Source organism: Festucalex cinctus, chromosome 12 (assembly GCF_051991245.1).
Source record: "Festucalex cinctus isolate MCC-2025b chromosome 12, RoL_Fcin_1.0, whole genome shotgun sequence".
Taxonomy (NCBI): domain Eukaryota; kingdom Metazoa; phylum Chordata; class Actinopteri; order Syngnathiformes; family Syngnathidae; genus Festucalex; species Festucalex cinctus.
Window position 1 is genome coordinate 17,004,219 of NC_135422.1, and position 19,308 is coordinate 17,023,526.

Sequence of the window (19,308 nt, forward strand, 5' to 3'; positions counted from 1 at the left end):
TTTTTCATTCCATTTTTTTTTCCTTGCGTAAAACTCCCCTTGAGAAGGGTGTTCAGCGTGAGGAGCTACACACAGACGCGCGCGCACACACACCAGTGAAAAAGTAAAAAACTATCCTTTAATTGACGTGTGTCTGTCTTAACCGATGGTGTCCATGTTGTTATGGCAGTGAATGTTTTCATCCGCAAACACTTTGAGCGATACAAACAAAACAAAAACAGACAACCTAAAAACTAATCCGGCTTCAAGTAATGCCCAAAAAGACACATCAACGCACACATATGGGAAAGTTACATTATATATGCTGATCATTGTTACGACGTCACCCGCCTGCTACCACTGGAGTGATGCGCCGGATCGCACCTCACGCCGGCGCTCATTTTCAAGTCTTTTTTGTTTTTCTTCTTCTTCTTCTTCTTTTTTGGGGTGGTTTTTAATAACTGTTTTGTTGGTCCCCCAGCTTGCTGGACCCATACAGTGTTCTCTCTCTATCACGCATAGTCGGTCTCAACCGCACAGGCACTCACATTCGTTCTCTCAATCACAATCTCTCGCCCCTCATTCACACAACTGTTTTTACACAACCTTATGCTTGCTCTCGCTCTCTCACATTCTCACTGACACACATGTAGGGCTGGGTTAAAAAAACAAACAACAAAATCAAATAATCAATAAATCAATTTTCGAGCCAAGGCAGGGCCCCGGGGGTGGATGAGATCCGCCCGGAGTTCCTAAAGACTCTGGATGTTGTGGGGCTGTCGTGGTTGACACGCCTCTACAACATCGCGTGGACATCGGGGACAGTGCCTCTGGATTGGCAGACCGGGGTGGTGGTCCCCCTTTTAAAGAAGGGGGACTGGAGGGTGTGTTCCAACTACAGAGGGATCACACTCCTCAGCCTCCCTGGTAAGGTCTATTCAGGGGTGCTGGAGAGGAGGTTCCGTCGGGAAGTCGAATCTCGAATTCAGGAGGAGCAGTGTGGTTTTCGTCCTGGCCGTGAAACAGTGGACCAGCTCTACACCCTCAGCAGGATCCTTGAGGGTGCGTGGGAGTTCGCTCAACCAGTCCACATGTGTTTTGTGGATTTGGAGAAGGCGTTTGACCGTGTCCCTCGGGGAGTCCTGTGGGGGGTGCTTCGGGAGTACGGGGTACCGAACCCCCTGATACGGGCTGTTCGGTCACTGTACAACCGTTGCCAGAGTTTGGTCCGCATTTCCGGCAGTAAGTCGGATCCGTTTCCAGTGAGGGTTGGACTCTGCCAAGGTTGCCCTTTGTCACCGATTCTGTTCATAACTTTTATGGACAGAATTTCTAGGCGCGGCCGAGGCGTTGAGGGGTTCCGGTTTGGTGGCCTCAACATTGCATCTCTGCTCTTTGCAGATGATGTGGTGCTGTTGGCTTCATCAAGCCGGGATCTCCAACTCTCACTGGGGCGGTTCGCAGCCGAGTGTGAAGCGGTTGGGATGAGGATCAGCACCTCCAAATCCGAGACCATGGTCCTCAGTCGGAAAAGGGTGGCGTGTCCTCTCCGGGTCGGGGATGAGATCCTGCCCCAAGTGGAGGAGTTTAAGTATCTTGGGGTCTTGTTCACGAGTGAGGGCAGGATGGAGCGGGAGATCGACAGGCGGATCGGTGCAGCGTCTGCAGTGATGCGGACTCTGTATCGATCCGTTGTGGTGAAGAAAGAGCTGAGCCAAAAAGCGAAGCTCTCAATTTACCGGTCGATCTACGTTCCGACCCTCACCTATGGCCACGAGCTGTGGGTCGTGACCGAAAGAACGAGATCCCGGATACAAGCGGCCGAAATGAGTTTCCTCCGCAGGGTTTCCGGGCTCCCCCTTAGAGATAGGGTGAGAAGCTCGGTCATCCGGGAGGGACTCAGTCGAGCCGCTGCTCCTCCGCGTTGAGAGAAGCCAGCTGAGGTGGCTCGGGCATCTGGTTCGGATGCCTCCTGGACGCCTCCCTGGGGAGGTGTTCCGGGCATGTCCCACCGGTGGGAGGCCCCGGGGAAGACCCAGGACACGCTGGAGAGACTATGTCCCCCAGCTGGCCTGGGAACGCCTTGGGATCCCGCCGGAGGAGCTGGTTGAAGTGGCTGGGGAGAGGGAGGTCTGGGTTTCCCTCCTAAAGCTGCTGCCCCCGCGACCCGACCTCGGATAAGCGGAAGAAGATGGATGGATGGATGAATTTTCGAGCCTGATATCGATTCATAAAGCCATGAATCGTTTATTTTAACATCTTTTTCCCCATTAAAAAAAATAAATAAATTTAAAAAGCTGATATTTACTTTGTATTTTACCGTTTTCTTGACATTTACTCTTAACATGAATTAAAAGTATTTTCTTGTCAAAATTAATCCATTAATTGACAAGTAATCAATTACCAAATTAATCAAAAATAATTTAATAATTGAGTAATCGTTTGGAGCTTTTTTTTTTTTTTTTAATTGCCCAAATCCTCTGATTTCAGCATATCAACAGTAATTGTTCATTGATTTCTGTCGTCCTAAATTAAAAAAAAAAAAGACTGACTATCTTCTTTGTTTAATCAAAATAAGACATTTACAAACATCTGTTTTTACTTTGGAAAAAAAATGACCGAACTGGTAACAGTACATCAACCCCCCTCTTTTTTAAAAATCATTTATACGAATACAAAATACGAAATACACACCAATCACGGTTAAAAAGCAGTAATCGAGGGGGAAAAAAATGCTTTTGTAATACATTTTAATGCAAAATTAAAATTAATCAGATTAGTTGATTAACTAATTTGCTACCACAAATGTATAAAAATGTTCTATTTAAATATTACCAGTGGCCCAAAGACGTATTTATACGCTTTTTATGTTTTGTTTTTTTTATGCTAGGGCATACAGAAGGCTTCGATGCAGCCTCTGAACTGAACAGAATGGTTGAAGCATTGGTAGTTATTACCAAAACAGCCAGCAGGTGGAAGCAGAGTATAGGAGCTCACCCAGAGCCGTGTTGCAACAAGCTCTTTTCTCCAGTTTTAAGCAGATTTGTGAATAATGATGAAACTTAACTATATTGTAATAGTGGTTGCTGCAAAACAGAAACAGATAGAAAAACACTTTTTTTTCTTGATGAAATATGAGACTCTATTCTTTCTTTTGGTAGGTTCCATGTTTTTTTTTTTTTTATAGCAATAGAACATAATATTCTGCGGGCTTACCTTGCAAAATCAGTCAAAATCCAGTAGAACAGCCGGGAGCGACGGGGGGTTGCTTCAGTATAAAATGGCTGCCAGTGAATGAGTTAAACAATTGAATAATTGATAAGATTAATCGATTATAAACATATTCAATAGTTACAGCACTATATTGCAGTTTCAGACAATTGAGAATCTTTAATCTATATTTACAATTATTGAATTAGAATTATAAAAAATATTTTCATCTCATCATTGCTGATGCCAATATTTGTGTAACAGTAAATCATTTTAACAGTTACTTCCTCTACAAAATTTTGATTTGGAATTTAACGTTTGTGGCGTTTTTATCATGACCTTGATATTTCAGAAGACTTGATGTTCCATAATTAATCATATCGGATTGAAGTGAAGTGAATCGAATAGGAAAAAAATCAAAATCGAATCGAACTGAACTCTTGGGAATCGAAATCGAATCGATTGAGGAAATTAGAATCGATACCCAGCCCTGATGCAGTCATATTTTTACACAAACACACTCACTCAATATCTCTCATGTACACATGAACATATATATATATATATATATATATATATATATATATATATATATATATATATATATATATATTTACACACAAACGTACTTTTACTCACCTCTCTCAAATACAATCTGATGCATTCTCTTTCTCTCACACATATAGGTTACATACAGTGAATATACATACACACACAAAACCACTCTCATGCATACACACACATTATGCACTCTCATTCACACAGTCTGATGCCCTTTTCTCTTCCCTCTCACGCCGTCAACTCATTTGGTGTGAAAAATACTCTTGTTGTTGGGGGAGGTGCAATAAAAAGGTGAAGACAACTTGTGGCTCGGCTTTTCAAAGCAGCCGCCCGTTGTTGTCGTCTTTGAACGCATCGTGGGAGTTCATTTCGCATGACGCTAAGTGCTAGCGACGCTAAATGTCAGTCAAGTGCTTCCATGTCACGGTTGCTTGCACAGCGAGATAAAAAAAAAAAAAAGGGAGCTATGGCGGTGTAGATTGGTGGGGGGGGCTTCATATTGCCTTTGAGCGTGTTTTATGTGGGAGTGGGGAGGGATTTGAGACCACGCACACAAACATACATCAAACAGAGGGTTTGGCACACCCACGCTAGTCCGACTACTGCGTATTTTCCACCACAGAAGAAGAGCAGCTGCCATAGTGCGCCCCATTCAGGAGGCCGGGTGTGGCGAGCAGCCGTAACATTCAATGAGCACCGGAAAAGAAAAAAAAAAAGAAAAAAAAATCTAGCCCACCTCCTCCGCTCGGTCCTTCAGCCAATGAGCAGCTCCAGGCTGTCCTCGTAGTCGGGGTTGCGGGGCGGGCTGGCCGCCGATAGGAAGGCGGTGGCGACGGGCGCGCCGGTGGCCGTGGCCACGTTGAGCAGGGTGCCGGCGCGGAGGCCGCCGGCCGCCGGGCTGCGCAGGGCGGCCGCCGCCGCGATGCTGGTGAGGTTGATGCCCAGCGTCAGCCGCGTCTGCTCCAGCGCCTTCTCGGGCACGGCGAAGGCCTCCAGCTTCTTCTCGCCGTTGGCCATGTACGAGTTCTGGCAGCCGCGGCAGATGCAGTCCAGGCACGCCTGCGCACGCACGGTCGCCAACACAAACATTCGGTTGGTTAAGCAGATGAAAAACATTTTTGAAAAAAATTAACTCAAGTTCAACAGACAAAAAAAAAAAAAAAAAAAGTAAAGTTCAAATGATAAACACAGGAAAAACTGTTTAAATAGGGATCGGGCCGGTATCAAAAGTACTAGTGGTATCGGTACTGAGTATCAGTATCAGTGACGACTTTTAATGAACCTTTATAAAATAAAAACGCATTATGAAAATGGAAAAATAATATAGGTAATATTTAACACTTCAAACATATCTGAATAAAAATGTTTTACATACTTTTTATTCCATAGAAACAGAAGTAAAACAAATTTTACGAGCTACAAAATTTAAAAATGTATTTTAATTCTTGGGAAAACAAAACGTGTTCATATTTTATCATTTAAATTAAAAACAATTTAAATTTAAAAGGAAGAAACAGCTTCATAAAAAAAACAAAAATAATATGATGATGAAATATTTATGAGACAGTTTTTTGTGAAGAAGAAAAAAAAACGTACAGCAGGGATAATGCTTTTAAAAATTTAAAAACATAACGGACCAAAAAAAAAAAAAAAAAAACTACAATGGACTAGAATGAAAAATTGACATTGAGTTGGAAAAAACAAGAATAAAACAGTGTTTAAAAAAAAAGTGTAAAAAAAATAAAAAATAAAAACTGAAAAAAGTAAACAAAATAAATTACATGAGATTTAAAAAATAGTGTTACATCAGTATCAATTGAAAAAAAAAGTATTGTTTTATAGACTAAAAATAATTTTGTCTATGAAAAAAAAATCAGAAAATAGATTTTTTTTTTTAAATACACTGTATGAAAAATACAAAACCACAGAAAAAAAAAAAATCTGAACAAAATGAATGAAAATATCTGGAAACTTTTTTGGGGGAAAATAACAGTTTAAGCTAGAATAAAATTAAAGAAAAAGAATAAAAGAAATGTAAATATCTGGAGGAGAAAAAAAAAAGAAAAAAGTTCAAAAGCATTTTGCTGATCATATTCTCACCTTGCGATTGGAGTAACAGGGGCAACGCTGCCCCCTGCAGGTGAGCACCGAGGGGTTCTGAGTGGCGCGTCCACACTTGCAACCTTTCTTCTCCACAGGCTTCTTGTAGGGGGGCCGCGCCGGCTGGGGGGGCACCAGGCAGCCGGACAGCTGCAGCCGCTGCTCCTTGCCACGCTCTTTGCTCTTGCCGCCCGAGCGCGCCTTCTTCTTGGCTCCCAGCTCGCCGTGCTTGCGTGAGCCCTTGCTGTGGTGGTGGTGGTGATGATGGTGATGATGGTGGCGGGGGAGCTTAGGTGGCGTCCCGTTGTAGAGGGACGAGTAGGTGTGGGGCGGCGCGGCAGGGGCGCCGTGCTGGCTGTGCGGCGAGGCGGGCCCCTGCAGGATGGAGGCGATGGGGAGCGGCTTCACCTGCTCGCGGTCGCTCTCCGATCGCGAGCGCTTGCGCTTGTGCCGAGACGACGGGGAGGGGGGCGAGGAGGGTAGGGGGGCGACCAGAGGGGCGGGGCTCAGCGCCACGTGAGTCCTGTCCGCCGCGTGCAGCTGCGTATAGTTGTGAGCGGCGTCCAGCTGCAGGTACATGTGGGCGTGGCGGTCCTGCGGCCCGTCGGGGGGCGGCTGAAGCGGGTCCAGGGTCTGGAGGACCTCCTCCACACTGAGGAGAAGAACCTCGCCCTCCTCCAGCTCCCTGCCGCCCGGCGCCGGAGCAAAGGCGCTGGGGGCGAAGGCGCCGGCAGCGAAAGGTCCAGTGGTGAGACTCAGCTCCAGGGTGGCCGTGTCGGACGCTGACAGGCCCGCCGGAGGGGGCGGAGCCAGCGGCGACTCCATCAGCTCGCACACTTCCAGCTCGGGCGAGGACGGCTCCAGGCTCTCCAGGAACGCGCCATTGCATGCCGCCGGCTCTGGGTAGAGCTCGGCGGCGGGTACGCGCAGCTCCTCGGTGGGGGTGGGCGATTCGGCGGGGGAGGCGTCCGGTTCCACGTCACCGTCCTCGGCAGGTACGCCGTCCAACAAGTCGTCGTCCGCCAGCCCGCCGTCCACCGGCTCACTATCCGCCAACTCGCCATCCTCCCCGGGATCAGCGTCCAATAGCACGCCGTCCTCAACGGGCTCGCCGTCCTCAGTTCCTGCCAGGGTTATAATAGTTTGGGATTTTCATTATAGTTTTAAATTCTTTCATTTCAAAAAAGCCAAGATACTCCCACAAGTTGCGCAAGCGCTAGCATTAGCTAAGGGGTAATTAGCAGATGAGAGGAAAACACTGCGGACTATATGGCGGATGTGGAGCCAAAATGGCAGACGGGCCAAAATGGCGGACCAGGCATAATCGTTGTAAAGTCAAAACGCCTTAACTCACGGATCCCCTGTATTTTGTTCATTTCCACTAACTATAATAACCATGCTTCATACTTTCCATACTTGCGCAGGAATCTTGGCCGTCCGGCAACTCGGCGTCCTCCGCCGGCGCCAGCAGCACCTCCTCCAGCAGCGCCATCAGCTCGGCGTTGGCGCTGACGCACGGCAGCAGCGCCGAGTGCGCCACGTAGACGCACAGCTTCCGGTAGAGGCGCACCAGCAGGGACAGCTGCTTGTCCTCCTGGAGGCCCGCCGCGTCGCGACAGCGCCCGCAAGCGGCCCGCCCCGACGCCGTCTTCTGGCCCCGGCAGCCCAGGCACACGTGGTGCGGGCAGCCGGGGTGCGGCGCCGACACCGGGTCGCGCACCAGTTCGCCTGCAAAAGAGCAAATAGCACGTTCAGAGTAACACGGCAGAGATTAAAAAAAAAAAAAGATAGAATCGAGTAGTCTACCAAGTAATCCGTAATTTTTTTTTTTTTTTTTTTTTTTTTTTTAAGTTATTAAACACAATAATGTTGATGCAAGATGCAGGTATTTTTTTTTTGTCCACTTGGGTCACCATCCTCCTATTCGACTGTAGTATCTGTGACTTTGCGTGAGTATGGCTTTAAAAAGCAGGACCTGGCTTGGTGAGTGACGTGGATGTCAGCAAATTTAAGTGGAGACTTGGTTGGTTTTTAACTGGTTAGTCAGTTTAAAGTTCAGCAAACATCAAATGATCATTAAAGGATTAATGTTTACCTTTAGTTTTTTGTTTTTTAAACATCTATATAATTTTGTTTTATCTTGCACTGTTCTACAACTCTGCCCTTTGTTTCTTTTCTTTATTGTGTCCTATTTATACGCTTTATCAAGACACACCTCTCCATAGTGCTCCTAGTGGTTGAACCGAGACACCACAGTATTTTATTTTTTTAGTGTTTATATACATAATATTAATATTAATATTAAGCATGCATATGTAAGGTGGGGGGAAACAGTATTTGGCCATAGACCTCCTCGTGGATTTTGGCCAAATATTTTTTATTTTTTTTACCCCTCTATATATACACATATAACAATAATTAACAATATCAGATGTATTATATACATAAACCTAATGGCCGAAATGAACCAAGAATTAATCTGAAAGAGCTTATCTACTTCAATTAGAGTTGTTAACTTATTAAACATTGTGACTTGCAGTCTTTTAAGCAACAATGCAAACTAACCTGTGGATTTATGACTTTAACTTTTCATGTTTTATGAAGATATAAGATGTGATAAGAAAATGTGTACTGCACCGATCAGATGGATAAAAATACACAAATAAAGTCTATTAACCAACCAAAATGAATCAACCCCCCAAAAAAAAAAGTATTTTACTACAATATAGGGATGGACGAGTGTCTTATTTGAAGGTATCGGCACTTATGACAGCGGCTGATTGTAGCGTTTTTACAATCTACTCCAGAAACTAAGAATATATTGAGTTTGCTAAATGTTGCATGAAAAAAAGTATTCTTTCATTAGACAATAAAAAAACTCATTTCTTTAGGCACATGTTAAATATCGCAATAATATCGATACCGCTATATTCAGCATGACATGGTACATGACAGGGGCTCGGCCTCGGTTGCCAGGGCGACGACAAATTGTATCAAGCGCTGCCACACACACACACATACACGCCCACCCCGCAGTATAAATAAGAGGCGATATTACGATGATCATCACAGTGGCACTTACCACAGACGAGACAAGCCAGCGATTGACGGAAGAAGGGTAGCAGCGTGTACATGTCCGAGAAGGTGTGCGGCTGCCGCGGGTCGCACTGCAGCACAGCCCGGCTGGCGGACACGTACAGGGCAGCCGCGTTGACCGGGTTCATCGCCGCCTCACTGGGGGAAAGGGATTGGGGAACCTGGTGTGGGTCGGTGCGTGGAAGGGGTTATATCCAAACGAAGCACAGGGGATATTTGACGCTTATTGTATCAGTCCAGTGTCAGAGTAGCCTGTAGGCAGCAAGCCATTTAGATCTAAAATATAGAAATATCAACGCTCTTTGATGGAAACGCTCGTTCGCACGTCGTCATAATTCCTCACATTATTACTCCAACCGGCTGGGCGAACCTTGTAGCTGTAGAGCCATTTTCAAAGAGTTAGCATTATTTAACGGAGGCTATCCTGTTAGCTTAGCTTGCTAGCTAGCTCGCGATGTTGTCGGCGGCTCGTCGCCTCGCGCGATAAGTCGCTCGACTGGGCCATACGTTAAATATTTCCACTAAAAAGTCGCTTGAACGTGGTCAAAAATGAACGTTGGTTTATTACTTTTGGTGGTTAAAGAGACTTGCTTGGAAGTTAGCTACCAAGTATGAGGCGCGCGCTCCATGTAAACAAAGCTAAAAGTTAGCATCGTTAGCTCCCCCCAAAAAATAAGAGCTATCGGAAATGTGCAAATTCCCTCCGGGCTGCCTTGTAGACAGGGTGGGTCTGGATGTTTAGTTGATGCCGCGGTGGTGGCTTCTTCCGTGCGGTCTAAGCGTAACGGCCAGCCGGCGAAAGGACACATGAAGCTCGCTGTGCCTTTTGAAAAATTCATCAATCATTTGATTTGCACTTCCTCGCATCAAGCCCCTCTCTCCATAGATATCGCTTTTCTCGCCCGACGCGAACGGAACTCACGCGAGACTTGGTCAAGTTACCGTGGTTACAGTTTTGGGAGGCGGAAGTGAGATGAAAAGCTCCTGTCTCGTCACAGCGCCCCCTTCGGGTGTGCTTGCGCACTGTTTTTATAACTGTCCATCCATCCATTTTCTTGACCGCTTATTCCTCACAAGGGTCGCTGGCTCCCATCACAGCTGACTGGGCAGTAGGCGGGGGACACCCTGGACTGGTTGCCAGCCAATCACAGGGCACACAGAGACGAACAACCATCCTCACTCACAACCACACCTAGGGACAATACGGAGCGCCCAATTAACCTGCCAAGCATGTTTTTTGGAATGTGGGAGGAAACCGGAGTACCGGGAGAAGACCCACGCGGGCACAGGGAGAACATGCAAACTCTACCCAGGAAGGCCGGAGCCTGGACTCGAACCGGAGTCCTCAGAACTGGGAGGCAGACGTGCTAACCACTCAATCACCGTGCCACCGCACTGCTTTTGTTATTTATTACTATGTCAGTTTATTCATTTTATTGTGTGGTGGCACCATAGGAAAATGTACATTCAACTATGTTGTCTGTTACAGTAACAAAGACATTCTTGTACTCAATTTAATTATGTGTCATTAAATTTAATTATTCACACACGATTGTTATATATTTGCGTTGCACACCATAAAGCGTACCACATTACACACATGCAGGCATTTAAGAAGAGATGTCAGAGTGAAACTGGCACGCAAACGGTGCTACACTGTTTGAGCTGGGAGATTGGGGGAGAGCCTTGCTCAAAGGGACCTCAGCAGTATCCAGGAAGTTGCCACTTTTTAATGTTTTATCCACAGAATCTTTTCTTCAAATGTTCTGTTGATAGTACTCGTTTTGCCAGTGATTAAATGATAAACGTAGTGAAAATTGATAGAGAAATGAGCAGGTTATTACTTAATTTCAATGTCAAAACATTCCCTTTGATGATAAGTTGTCCCTTCCAACATGGCCGCCACGAAGGCACGTACGGAACTTGCAGACGAACGTCGTAAAACGTGTCAAATAATTAGTCTTTTTGCCCCTAGTTTTTTAACTTAAGCAGACCATAAACTAATATTAAAACGATTATTACAAAGACGAGAATGACATAGAATTTCTTACAATATGCTCAGATGTGTATATGGCTCATTAAAAAAAATAAATACAATAAGATAAAATATAACAACGTCAATATTATGTCCCGCCTTTTCCGCCTCTCTCCTTAAATCCAATTGGTTGACAGAGAACACCTCTCCTTTCCCATTGGCTCATATGACCCTGTTTTCGGCTCGCCTTCTGTCACCGGAGATGCACGCGCAGCCATGATGGCGGCCTACAGTGTTGCTCGGGGAAGCCGCGGATTTTTCGACGGCTTGCGGCTGTCGTTCAGGAGTCTGGCGGCGGTCAAACATGGCGCGCCGCCGCTCCCGACGAACCGATGCTACTCGGTCAGCCACCTGTCCGTGAGGGAGCGCATTGAGAAGAAACGTCAGGCGGCGCTGGTCGGGGGAGGTCAGAAGAGGATCGACGCGCAACACAAACGGGTGACAATAACTTTTACGTTTTAAAAAAAAACAACAAAACAAAACATTATTTAACATTGAAGAATATTTCAAAGACGTCAATCCAATTTACACAAATCACATAAAATAAAATAAAAATTATAAACAGAGGGGGAAAACAACATTCAGGTAGCTCTATGAGTTTTTTTTTTTTAAATAATTATGCACGCATATTAATGATTAAATGACATTTCTTGTTCGTTACAAATTTAAGAGACTTAAAATAATTGTCAATTCCAATCAAAAATAATTTGAAGAATAACTTTTACGTCTTCGTGGAGTTGGGACGACGTAGTGACGTCACGTTTATAGCTGTCTCTTGGGGAACTTCTACAAATTCACTACATAATTTAGTGTGAAAATGTGATGCATAGCATTGTTGATGGCTCGGGTCACTTCTGTGGTGACATCACCAAAAAAAAAAAAAAAACGCTCAAGATACTTGTGGAGTTTAAAGTTTCATACTTTGGTGACACCACCAATAAAATGCAAAGTAAAATGCTTGACACTCATCAGGTTTTCCACTTCCAAGGTGACTTCACCACTCTTTAAAAAAAAAAAAAACAAAAAAAACAAAACCACACTCATGCTTCTGTGGTGACATCACAGAAAAGCCAAATAAAAAGCTCAAATGTGGTCTTACAAGGGCAAGCTGACGGCTCGAGAGCGAGTGGAGCTCCTGCTGGACGCCGACTCCTTCTCCGAGACGGACATGTTCGTGGAACACCGCTGCTCCGACTTCGGCATGGAGCAGGATCACAACAAGGTGATGGTCGTCGTCGTCATCATTATCATCAGCTTCCTCTTCCTGAATGTGTGTGACGTCACCTCCTGTCTTCCGCCTGCAGTTCCCCGGTGACAGCGTGGTGACGGGAAGCGGCAGGATCAATGGCCGCCTGGTGTACGTCTTCAGTCAGGTGACTCGCGTCATCGCTTTTTATCGTGTTCATTTTAGCTCAATTACCTATTTGTGGCATATAGTGTACATAAATGTATACATATTTTTTTAAATGTTGAAATTAATAGAATAATGAAAAATACATGTTATTTATTGTTAAATGTGTATTTCCTTATTATTGTAATTTGATCAAAAAGAAAAAAAAAAAGAGAGGTTTATGAGTCCTTAACATAACCTGCTGTTGGCTTTTCAGGATTTCACCGTGTTTGGCGGCAGTTTGTCCGGAGCTCACGCGCAGAAGATTTGCAAGGTAGGGATGATTTCAAGCGGACGGCGTGTTGTCGTTGGTTACATGTGCGTCTTGTTGTTGTTGTTCAGATAATGGACCAAGCCATGTTGGTGGGCGCGCCCGTCATCGGACTCAATGACTCCGGAGGCGCTCGCATCCAAGAGGGCGTCGAGTCTCTGGCGGGATACGCAGACATATTCCTGGTGAAGTGAACGAACGCCACTCGAGACACCTCACAAGACAAGTCCGATGTTAACTCTTTTACTGCCACACGTTATGAAAAAAAAAAAAAAAAAAAAAAAAAAAAAACTCCACAGTGCCATTTCGCCAATTACGAGCATTCATCAGATTCCATCAGATTCCGTCACATTTTATTGTAATTCCATGCACCAGGAGCCCATTGAAAAGAGACACAATGCTGCCATCTGTTGGCCATAGTTAGTTGGTGTTTTTGATTCCACAACCCATTGACCAGACAGCGCTGCACTTAGACGTTGTTCTGTCCATTTAAGAAAAAAAAACAAAAAAAACAGATGACGTCAATTCACGTTTATGGCAGCATACATTGTGATTTTACCAATCGTTATTAAACGTTTTTGGCAGTCAAAGAGTTAATCCAACATAAATGAATAGTTGACATATTTATAAGGAAAGGCACATCATCATTATATCACACATTTTCATACACGAGGCAACACCTGAAAGCATTTACAAACAAAACAGTGAAAAACATTCAAGCAATGCAAAGAGAACAAAAGAAGCTTCTGTAAAATTACTAAAGGACCGTACATTGACACTTCAACACATTTACAAACAAAAGATTTAAAAACATTTTAAAAGCAAAGAAATAAAAAGACCATAATTTGACAATTTGTTGAGATATATATGTAGTATTAAGGTCATTTTATGTAGTCCAATGTATAAAAATGTAAAATGATTTAAATTGTATTAAAACATTTTCATAACGTGAATTTTTTTTAAGCTCATTTATGGAAAATTGTATATATACTTGTAAAAGTCATAAAAATGAAATGTAAAAAAATAAAGAAAATATATGTGACGATATATCAGTATCGTGATACTTTGTATCCCGATACACCTTACGCAAGTGTGGCGATATTTGTAGTTAATATACAGCCACTATAACGGCTCCATTTTTCATTATTTATTGAGCAATTCCTTGACGGGCCGCTAGGGGGAGCGCCTCATAAGAGTGGTGGGGAAATGTACGGAAGTCTTCAGGCGAAGAAGACTCATCAGCTTACTTATACTTGTGGAAGACATTTATCTGTCCAGCAAGTGACTCCATTTTGTATACATTTCTATTATAGCTTCAATTTTAAAACATATTTTATGTTTTGACGTTTTGAAGCACAATTTTTGAAGAATATTAATATTGATTTAATTGGATTTAAGTAATTTTATTTATTTATTTTTGCAATATTACACCCCAAAAAAATGTCAGTTTATAAAATGAAACAATTGACTATGTAATTGACATGTTGCATGGCGGTGTTTAAGAAAGACACAAATTTGTTGACAGAAAGTTAAGAAGACATTTGTATTTGTTAAAAAAACAAACAAAAAAAAACTAAAATGCTCACTGTGAAGAAGACACCAGTTTTAATAGTGTTTCAGTGATGGTACAAAAAAGAAATGATTCTCTCATTGGAAAAAAAACATCAGTTAATGTCTTAGTTTTATCATAGAGTTATCATTGATTTATGACCTGACCAATATCGATAATCGCGCTATCGTCATATTGTGAGATAATCGTTATCGTGAGCCTTGTATCGCATCGCATATCGTATCGTGAGGTACCCAGAGGTTCTCACCCCTATTCAATAAAGTATGTATCAAATAAAAGTGTCAAATATAAAAAATAAATGCCACCAATAAATCATGTATGGTCCAAATTTTTGTGCAAATATTCATGGGAAAAATATTTTTTTAATGATTAGCGTTATGTGCTCCCTCCAACGGGCGCCAGTTAGGAGGGGCTGCAAATACAATGAAAACAGCAGCGGCCCCAAAATTGAACCCTGTGGAACGCCATACACCATTGGGGGGATACATTGCAGTCTTACGTGATGATACATTTCTGTTTTATGTATTATTTTTATTTTATTTTTTTGACGTGATTTATGTGTGGGATCCTTCCAGAGGAACGTGATGGCTTCCGGGGTGGTCCCTCAGATCTCGCTCATTATGGGACCGTGCGCGGGCGGCGCCGTCTACTCGCCGGCGCTGACCGACTTCACCTTCATGGTCAAGGTGAGCGAGGTCATGTGCTCCTTTGGCTTGGCCAGTTGTTTTATTTTGTTTGAATTCGTGCTTCATTGTGCAAATGAGTACTTGACGCCCAAATACACTATTTAATAATAATAGTTATGTCATCGCTTCTACTTCTAAATGTAAATAATACCTGTATCTCTTTTTGTAGTAAATTGAACTGATGCTAACTGCTAGCATGTACACACAGGACACGTCGTACCTGTTCATCACGGGTCCCGACGTGGTCAAGTCCGTCACCAACGAAGACGTGACTCAGGAGGAGCTGGGCGGAGCCAAGACGCACACCAGCGTGTCCGGTCAGTTGACGGCGTGTTTCTCATCAACCGCTGACTATGGAAAAATTGTGAGTGTTGGTTGCGTTGGTTCCTGCCCCTCCCACTTGTAGGCGTGGCGCACCGGGCGTTCGAGGACGACGTGGAAGCTCTGCTGCACCTGCGCCACTTCTTCAACTTCCTGCCGCTCAGCAATCGGGACGCGGCACCTGTCAAGGAGTGTCACGACTCCAGGTCGTTTTTTTTTGCACTCAATGTTGTTGCTAGGTAGAATTCGTGGGCCACAAATTTGTGGATCATAAGAGAGTTTTCCCAATGAAACTTTTTTTTTTTTTACTCTGCCGCAATTGGCCCTAATGGAAAATGCTTGATTTTACTTTATTGTCTGTGGTTATTTTAGCGATCGTTTGGTCCCTTTGTTGGACGCCATCGTCCCGTTTGAGTCGACGAAGGCCTACGACATGTTGGACATCATCCACGCTGTAAGTGGTCAAATCAACAACGTGACAGGATCATAGCAAATAAAAGGGACAGTTTTCCTGCGACTGTGGGATACAAAAAAGTATTTGGAGTTTATTCTGTGCTAAGTAGATTTTCAGGTATCTGTAATTTGATTTTTAGTAGTTATTTTTATGATGACTTTTTACATCATCTCTACATATGAAACATATTTAAAGTTTTGACTTATAGTCAAAATAGGCTGTTGTATTTTTTCAGTTATGATTTGAGCCCGATTTATACAGATTTTATTTAGACAGATTCCGATACTTGGGAGATTAAAATTCTGATAACTGATTAATGAGCCAGTTCATTTTAAATAATTGAATATAATAAGCTGTTTTGTTTTTTGGTCCCATAATTCTTACTTCAATAAACATATGAATTACAGCTAGATTATTTGACTCTTTTAGAATACTTTGTTCTTCAGTTTTGTTTTTTGTTTTTTTTTAACTTGCAACAGAAAGGAAAAATCGGGAAAAAAAATTGTTGGGGGACAAAGTGTGAATGCCGTTTTTGTCTTATGTTGTAATGTGTTAAAATAAATAAATAAATTGCAAAAAAAAATTTGCAATACAAAATTCCCCACAGATTCTAAGAGGTAAAATTGGCTGATTGGCCGTCGGGCCCTCGTTATTCCAGCAATTATTTTTTTTGTTCATTTCTACTTTTTACTTTTGAGCACAGCATCTGTACTTTTTAGATAGTGAAGGAGTTGAAGCAGCACTTTTTTTTTTTTTAAACAAAAATACCCACTTCTATGGAGGACCAAAACTTACAAAATTCAAAATAAATAATGACCAAGTAAACAAATTAATAAAGACTAAAAGTGAAAATAAAAATGGATATAAAAAATTCTTCAAAAATTATATCAAAAAATAAATATAAATGGAAATAAAAAGAATAAAAAATATAAACATAAATAAATATATTTGTATTTAATTTTGTAATTATTTTTTATTTCACTTTTAGTCATTTATTTATTTTGAATTTTGGAAATTTTGGTCCTCCATATGTTTCTACTTAACACACCACTGCCAATTGTTCTTCACTATATTAGGCATTTTGTATATTTATAAATTTGCGAAGCAGCCAGCAGCTCTATTTCCAAAAACCGTGATCGAGCCGGCTCGCACCCCAAAATGTATGTGCACATCTCTACTCATGCGCAAATCATACTTTGAAAATATTAGAATGAAAGCCCCAAAAGTTTTGATTCTGTAGACTAGAGTGTGAGTACTTTTTGCCTCCTTTTCTAGATAGCGGATGAGAGAGAATTCTTCGAGATCATGCCCGACTACGCCAAAAACATCGTGGTGGGATTCGCCCGCCTGAACGGGCGCACGGTGGGCATGGTGGGAAACCAGCCCAAAGTGGCGTCTGGTGAGTCAACTTCGCCCGCCGCACGTAACCTCATACGAGGAGCTTCCGTTTGGAATATTTGCGTTTTTTTTTTTGGCGCTCAGGTTGCCTGGACATCAACTCGTCGGTGAAGGGCGCGCGCTTCGTGCGCTTCTGCGACGCCTTCAACATTCCCATCGTGACCTTCGTGGACGTTCCGGGCTTCCTGCCGGGAACGTCTCAGGAGTACGGCGGCATCATCCGCCACGGAGCCAAGCTGCTGTTCGCCTTCGCAGAGGCCACCGTGCCCAAGATCACCGTCATCACCAGGAAGGTGGTGCCACCAAATAGTAACGTTTATGTTGGTTCATTTGGATTTAGATTCAAGTTTTAAGTTTCTTAAGGGAGGACATAAGTTCAGTATTTTTGATCATTTTTTTCAATTTCTTGGCACATTAAACGTAAAATGTGCTCGGTTGCAGGCTTACGGTGGCGCGTACGACGTGATGAGCTCCAAACACCTGAGAGGAGACGTCAACTACGCTTGGCCCACGGCTGAGGTGGCCGTCATGGGTGCCAAGGTACGAATCCATCTACTACTTAGAACCTCCGAACGATATTTGTGGTTAATTAATCAGAAAACCTTAAAAATGGTGATAGTGTGTTGACTCCTATTTATGGTGAATTCTGAACACAGCAGCATTCTTAGAGCGGTGCACACACTTAAAAAATAAAAAAATAAAAAAATAAAAAATTGTCCAAATCATTGGTATAATTTTGAGGTGGAAAAACGTTTGAAATGATTTATTGTGGTCTCCTTTTATATAGCACAAAAAGACTCACATTTGAACCGGGGTGTGTAGACTTTTTGTTTGAATATCCACTTGTACTTGTATGTTAGGGAGCCGTTCAGATCATCTTCAGAGGGAAGGAGAACCAGGCAGAGGCTGAAGCGGAATATGTCGACAAGTTTGCAAATCCTTTCCCCGCTGCAGTCAGAGGTGCCGCCTAACTTAGGCACTTTCTTCTTACTAGTTTTTATTTATTTATTTATTATTATTATTATTCATTATTATTAGAACAAGGCGTGTGATATCATGAACATTTAATGGGAAAATCCTTGTAAATGGTCTTAAAAAAAAAAAAAAAAAAAATCCAGGATGCTGTATCAAATTCATACTTTTTTTTTCTATGATTATGGAATAATATATTTTTTAAGGACTACTGAGTAACGGTAATTTTGAAAATCGTGATTTTTTTTTATTAGTGGACAGTAATACTTTTTATTTAGATTTAGTTTTAGCGATAAACAGCCATTTTTGAACTACATTTTTATCTTTACTATAATTAAAAAATATTTTAAAAAAGTGAATACAAATATTTAAATAAACATTTAAAATCTTAAATTTACTATTTTTTTTGGGATATTAAATCAAATTAATATTTTAGATAATTTTATTTTTATTTGTTGACCATGATTAACATTTTTTGTTGACTTTATACTAAATAATTTGGACAACGATTTTTGTTTTTATTCATATTTGAAAAGTTTTTGTGTAGTAAATTTATGGAAACTTTGTATGCTATTGCTGATCTTTGTAATATTTAGTTATTTTTCCTGGTAATTACATATATTGTAGTATTATGTGAACATGGTTATTTTTATTTTTATTTTATTTATTATTTTTTTTTATTAATGCCCCTCTCTGGAACACCAACTCTGTCTTACTTGTACGGCAGGTTTCGTGGACGACATCATCGAGCCATCCACCACACGCAAAAGGATTTGCCGAGACCTGGAAGTGCTGGCCAGCAAGAAGCAGGTCAACCCTTGGAAGAAGCACGCCAACATTCCTCTGTAGTGTAAAAAAGTCCCCCCCAAGCAAGTCAACCCCAAATTACATCTGTACAATGACATTCTTGTCATTATCAACGATGGATTTCATTTATATTGTTATTTAGATTTTTTTCTCATCTTCAACTTCACTCCTCATGTTTTGGATTTAGGTCAAGAAGAAATGGTGCCTTTTTAATTGCAATACAATAAATAATGGACTTTAACAAAACAGGCTTTTTTTTTCTCTCCTAATTGGGCCTCATGAAGGGGATGAAATATGAAAAGAATTTTGAGTAAGCGACAAGATGGAAAACTACTGAAAGTAAACCCTCTGATTTGGCCACTCACCTTGGATTTTTTTTTTATACAAATAAACTGGGCGACACGTTCTATCAGTTTTTAAAGGCTGATGAGTAGTTTACCTTAATTGCAGTTTTATTA

At 42.2% G+C, this 19,308-nt stretch overlaps 2 protein-coding genes across 4 annotated transcripts; one reads left to right on the top strand and one right to left on the bottom strand.

Annotated features, from left to right (window-relative positions):
• Positions 1-96: 96 nt before the first annotated feature.
• On the bottom strand, positions 97-9,877 carry msl2a (MSL complex subunit 2a). Of its 2 annotated transcripts, none has more exons than XM_077539747.1 (4): positions 8,933-9,877; positions 7,267-7,578; positions 5,851-6,974; positions 97-4,809 (listed from the first exon to the last, which is right to left on the bottom strand). In XM_077539747.1, the coding sequence occupies exons 1-4, from the start codon at positions 9,072-9,074 to the stop codon at positions 4,504-4,506; spliced, it is 1,884 nt and encodes a 627-aa protein (XP_077395873.1). In that variant the 5' UTR covers positions 9,075-9,877; the 3' UTR covers positions 97-4,503. The 2 variants fall into 2 exon arrangements, with proteins under 2 accessions (XP_077395873.1, XP_077395872.1); XM_077539746.1 differs by having other exon boundaries at positions 7,258-7,578; positions 8,933-9,876.
• pccb (propionyl-CoA carboxylase subunit beta) lies at positions 9,867-19,259 on the top strand. 2 transcript variants are annotated; one of them, XR_013287682.1, is made up of 15 exons: positions 9,867-10,653; positions 11,119-11,419; positions 12,084-12,203; positions 12,286-12,354; positions 12,589-12,645; positions 12,714-12,827; positions 14,788-14,898; positions 15,107-15,215; positions 15,305-15,425; positions 15,592-15,673; positions 16,949-17,072; positions 17,156-17,380; positions 17,513-17,611; positions 17,932-18,031; positions 18,771-18,819. XR_013287682.1 is itself a non-coding variant. In XM_077539748.1 (15 exons), the coding sequence occupies exons 1-15, from the start codon at positions 10,547-10,549 to the stop codon at positions 18,890-18,892; spliced, it is 1,845 nt and encodes a 614-aa protein (XP_077395874.1). In that variant the 5' UTR covers positions 10,532-10,546; the 3' UTR covers positions 18,893-19,259. The 2 variants fall into 2 exon arrangements, 1 of the variants encoding a protein (XP_077395874.1); XM_077539748.1 differs by having other exon boundaries at positions 10,532-10,653; positions 17,156-17,364; positions 18,771-19,259.
• The last annotated feature ends 49 nt before the right edge of the window (positions 19,260-19,308 follow it).